Source organism: Myotis lucifugus, unplaced genomic scaffold (genome assembly GCF_000147115.1).
Source record: "Myotis lucifugus unplaced genomic scaffold, Myoluc2.0 scaffold_274, whole genome shotgun sequence".
Lineage (NCBI taxonomy): Eukaryota > Metazoa > Chordata > Mammalia > Chiroptera > Vespertilionidae > Myotis > Myotis lucifugus.
In genome coordinates this window covers 741,254-745,984 of record NW_005871322.1, presented here as the reverse complement: position 1 = coordinate 745,984, position 4,731 = coordinate 741,254, and the positions used below count along the sequence as shown (strand labels likewise).

Here is a 4,731-nt window from a genome sequence, read left to right as displayed (position 1 = left end):
CAGGAGGCAATTCAGGTTGTTTCGTTCAGTGCAGCTGCAGCGTTGCAGCACACCCTGGGCGCTCTGCTCAACTCTGCCAACACCCGCTGCCCCTCCTCAGCCATGTCGAGGCCTGCAACACCAAGGCCACACAGGCACTGAGGGAGGAACGCACCAAGACTGCTGAGCCTTCTCCCCGTTCCCCATCCCCACAGGGTGCTGGCCCCAGGCCACATCCCCAGCGGTTGGATTTAGGGGTCAGACTGAAGACCAGGAAGAGCTCAGGGTGTGGAGGAGCTGGGCAGCCACCCCTCGGGCCCTACTGACCACCCGGAGCCAGGGGCAGAACCCTCACACACCTGCTTGAAGAAGCACGACAGCCTCTCAGCATCTGCCAGCCACTGCCGCCGCTGGGCCAAAGCTCTAGAGAATTCAGTCAGCTGGGCTTGCAGGGCCAGAAAGCGGGCCCCAACGGGACCCAGTTCAGCTGCTTCCCAGCCAGTCAGCGGCTGCAGAAACTTCTCCCCTTGCCTGACCTGCTCCTGGAGACACAGACTGGACTCAGCGGCCGAGGTCTGGTGGTCTAACCCCCAAGCCCAGGTCTCCTCCACTGACATTACACATCATCATCAAGTCTCACCTGTCAAAGACCCTCTCTCCACTCCCCACACATTTCCTATTTCCTCTTAGCCCCACAGCCAAACCTATCCTCACAATCACCGTGTCTTCACCTCATCAGCCCCCTCCAATCCCACTCCCAGCATATCTCAGGACTCGTCCGACTCCGCAGCTCAGCAACATTCAACCCTCTCTCCTGGCTCCTGACCCCTCCTCACTCTCCTGATTTTCCTCATCTGTCTCTGGTGGTTCCTCCTCCTGCTCCCAGACCCTTACCTGGGCCATTGAACACTGAGGCTCCTGAAGACAGTCCACTGTCTCTCCCCAGGCAATCTTGTGTAACCACACTTCAAATGTCACCCGTATCCACCAAGTGACCCTTTGCAGCCAGATCTCTAAGCATCAGGCCCAATCTTATAGGTCTTCCTCTTATTCCCCCATGGCCAGCTCCAAAGCACACCCAAGACTGGATTCACAAATGCCCTTCCCCCAAAAAGTCCTTGTCTCCTGGTATCTCTCTCAGGAAACAGAACCCATTCATTCTTACAATCTCCCTCTCCCTCTTACCCTCTCATATGTGTCCACCATCAAATCCCATCTAATCCATGCCCTCTGCTATCATCCTGGCCAGAGTAACCATCTCCCACCTGAATCACTGCAACTGCCTCTTCAATGGACTCTCCACATCCATCCTCCAAATCTCCAAATCGTTGTCTACCCAGAAACTAGGGTAATCTTTCTAGAACACGATCTGAATATGTGACTTTCCTGCCTAAATTGTGCACCTTTACAGGGCCCAGTGATCTGGTCACTGAGCACTTTTCCAGCCTTGTTTTACCTCATCCCACCCACCTCTCCCTTCCTCTTCCGCTCTGCAATTCAACCTCACTGTCCTTACAGTTCCTCAGGCAAGTCATGCTCCCTCCTGCCACAGGACCTTTGCACATGCTGTTGTTCCCTCAGCCTGGAATGTCTCAGAAAGCTTGCCCAGTACCCCTCTGGTCATGTCTTCCTTCCTTCTCTCCTTCTTTCTTCCCTTCCCCTCTCTTCTCTTCTCTTCTCTTCTCTTCTCTTCCTTCCTTCTTCCCTTCCCTCTCTCCCCTCCCCTCCCCCCCGCCTCTCTCTTGCCTTGTTAAAACAAGGGCACCAAAAATTTTGGTTACCTCCCCCGCAAAAAATTGGGAGAGATGGCATGTCTTTCTTATACACTGAGGGAAAAACCCCTGGATTGGTTCTCTCCAGAGCTTTTTGCTTCAGTTTGCAAACACACATTTTACGACTTTTAACCTTTAATTTCAACTTTTCTGGTGTACTACAAATCCCAAGAAAGTATAGATTTGCTTTCACCCACCCTGCATTACCAATCCCTGGCAAAATGCCCCAGGACCTACAGAATAAACAAGTGGCCAAACTCACCTGGGCAACCCGGTCCAGCTCCCGAAAAGGGCCTTGGGCCTGGAGCAGGGTGTCCATTGAGGGCTCCCCTGGCTCCTCCAGTGCTGGCCAGCCCACCTGCTGTAGCCACACTTCAATCTGGAGGGACACAAACAGGGCAAGGACACCTGGTATGGGCTGGGAGGTCATGCTTGAGATCAGGGGTGGGCCCACCTGGGCGGATAGTTCCCACCTGGTGCAGCCCGCCCTCCTGGGCCTTCAATGTCTGGATCAACTCCAGTGCCTGTATTCGACGGTTACTATGCAGGGTCAGTTGGTGCAGCAGCCCATCCACGCAGCCATAAAGCTCATCAACCTTGTTCACCGCTGGCCTAGTGCAAGGTACACCATCTTAGGGCCCCTGCCAGTTGCCTTGCTCCATCCCACCCTGTCCTGAGACCACAATCCTGGCTGGTTCTGAGCCAGCTGAGGCATTGGCATGGGATATGGTGTGCTGGTGCAAGATCTGGGAGCTGGGCTTGTACCCACCTGTAGTCTGGGCTCTGGGTCACCTCTGGGACCTCCTGCTTCAGCCAGGCCAGCTCCAAGCTCCCCTGGCATTGTAGCCATGCTAGCTGTGGTGAGTCTAGCACGTGCTGCATCAGGACCTGTGCCTGCTGTAGCAGCTGATCAACTTCCTGTGATTAAAGGCAACAGGTAGCAGAAGTGAGCATGGGAGAAAAAGAGGGAGACAGGAAGCACTGGGGAGGAGTCAGGAGGAGACACTCACCCCAGTCTCCATGGGCTGGGGCATAGCCTTCACAGTCTCAATGGCCCCCTGGAGCAGGGTACAAACCACTTGGCAGCTCTGCAGTAGGGCTTCTAGGCGCTGTGAGTAGGGGCAGGCATGACAGAGGGGTGCACAGTGCTGGTCCCATCTGGGTTCCAGGATACTGCAGCCAGCTCTGGGATGATCCACCCGACCCAGAATCACTGTCCAACTCCCCAGGGTTCAAGTCAGTTGTCACTGCCCTGCCTAGATCTGGATCCCCTGCCAAGTCTCCCCCTCTGCTGGCCAGGTTGCCTGCATACCCACTCTATGCCCCACCCAGTGCACTGACCATCCGGAAGTGCAGCCAGGCCTGATGGCAGTAAGGCAGGCCTCCTCCCAGTGACGCGGGTAACCATGAAGTGGAGATGTGGGTCAGCAAGCTCTGAAGAGAGGACAACTGCTCTACCTGCAGGCAAAAATGGTGTTGTGACCCAGGCCTGGGGGGAAGCATCCCACCTCCACCCCTGGCCAACATGGCTCAGTACCTGCAGCCCTGAAGGCACCTCCTTTGGCATTTTTCCCACCAGCAGCACCTGGTGCACCGACCCTGGGACTGCCTCCTGAAAGAAATCTGAGCTCATCCCTGCCCCAACCTTACACAAATGGAATGGTTAGGGGTGGGGAGCCACAGTCCAGTACTCACTTGCAGTTGGCTGAGCCCCCAGAAGAGGGAAGAGCTCGGGGGACAAATTCGGGCATCCACTAGCACAGTCAGTCCCAGGGCCTGTACTTCGAGCCTAAAGGAGCAGGCTTCATTCAGGACCTAATTCCCAGGCCCTGCCATCTCTGGGCTCAGGCTCTACCCCCAACCCGCTCCTCCCCCCCAACCTGGGGATGCTTCGCAGGTAGAGCAGGAGGCGGATGAGCTCCTGGCTGCTGCACGTGGGATGAAGCCAGGTGTGGCTATGAGCACACAGAAGCAGCACTGCCCGGCCTTCTACATCCCGAGTCCCTGTGGGGAGAGGGCAGTGAACATCGTCCCAATCAAGTCACCCTACCTCCACCACCTCTAGTCCCTCCTGCTACCTGGCAGGGCAGCCATGCCACTGGCCAGCAGCTCCCAGGCGAGGTCTTGGGGCCAGAAGGTAGTCAGCGGGCTTAGGGAGGCTGGATCCACGAGGGTCTTGGAAAAGGAAATGGCTTGGGTCTGCATTGGCCCATCTATCCAACGATCCCCTTCTCTGACCTGGGACTTCGGCAGAAGTAGGAGTTGGGGCCCTCACTCTCCCTTCCCAGGCATCTCTGCCCAGCCCTTACCTGCCTCCAGCAGCTGTGATGATGTCTCAGATAATGGGCCTCCCAGGTTCACAGAATCGCTGCCCAACTCCCAGGGTCCAAGTCAGTGGTCATTACCCTGCCTGAATCTGGGTCTCCTGCCAAGTCTCCCCCTTGGCTGGCACTACTGCCCTGTGCCAAGCTGAGGTGGGAGGCCATTAGGCACAGGAGACTCTTCACTTCAGAGGGGACTGGCTCCTCGGACTTGCCTGAGGAACCTCCTAATGCGACCCTCTGGCCATCCCCTGACCCATCCACAGCCATCTGTCCTGGGGTTGGTGGCAGCTCCCCACACAGGGGGCCGCCCTGCAGCCCGTCACCCTGAGCTGCCTCTGCGGGGGGTCTCGGAGGACTGGGGTCCTTAACCTGCACCTGGGGAGCGGGCTCCTCCTCATCCCAGGCATCCCTGAAACGGCACACAGCAAACCTCCAGTCGGTAGCTTGGCCCCGGGAGTCCGGAGACTCATCCCCATCCTCCAGGGACCCCTCCGTCACCCACTCCTGAAGGTTGGGCCTGCTCATGGCGAGCAGGAGCGGGGCTGGGGCCTCGGTGTGAATGGAGGCCTCAGCTCCTCCAGGAAAAGGGTTCCAAGCGGCGGGCAGGGTAGCACGCGGTGGCAATGCAGGCGGAAGGCACCAGGCCGGAGGAGGTT

General features: G+C 57.5%; 1 protein-coding gene across 1 annotated transcript in view; it reads right to left on the bottom strand.

The window, feature by feature from the left end:
- PLEKHG4 (pleckstrin homology and RhoGEF domain containing G4) overlaps positions 1–4,699 on the bottom strand; it is a 9,217-nt gene extending 4,518 nt beyond the window's left edge. The window contains 16 exon segments of the mRNA XM_014464927.2: positions 1–65; positions 67–95; positions 244–259; positions 337–521; positions 2,014–2,130; positions 2,225–2,363; positions 2,521–2,669; positions 2,762–2,860; positions 3,093–3,209; positions 3,289–3,363; positions 3,447–3,540; positions 3,632–3,755; positions 3,830–3,878; positions 3,880–3,926; positions 4,061–4,129; positions 4,132–4,699. The exon segment at positions 1–65 is cut by the window's left edge and continues 9 nt beyond it. Coding sequence (XP_014320413.1) covers positions 1–65; positions 67–95; positions 244–259; positions 337–521; positions 2,014–2,130; positions 2,225–2,363; positions 2,521–2,669; positions 2,762–2,860; positions 3,093–3,209; positions 3,289–3,363; positions 3,447–3,540; positions 3,632–3,755; positions 3,830–3,878; positions 3,880–3,926; positions 4,061–4,129; positions 4,132–4,600 — 1,843 coding nt within the window. The 5' untranslated portion in view covers positions 4,601–4,699.
- Positions 4,700–4,731: the final 32 nt, after the last annotated feature.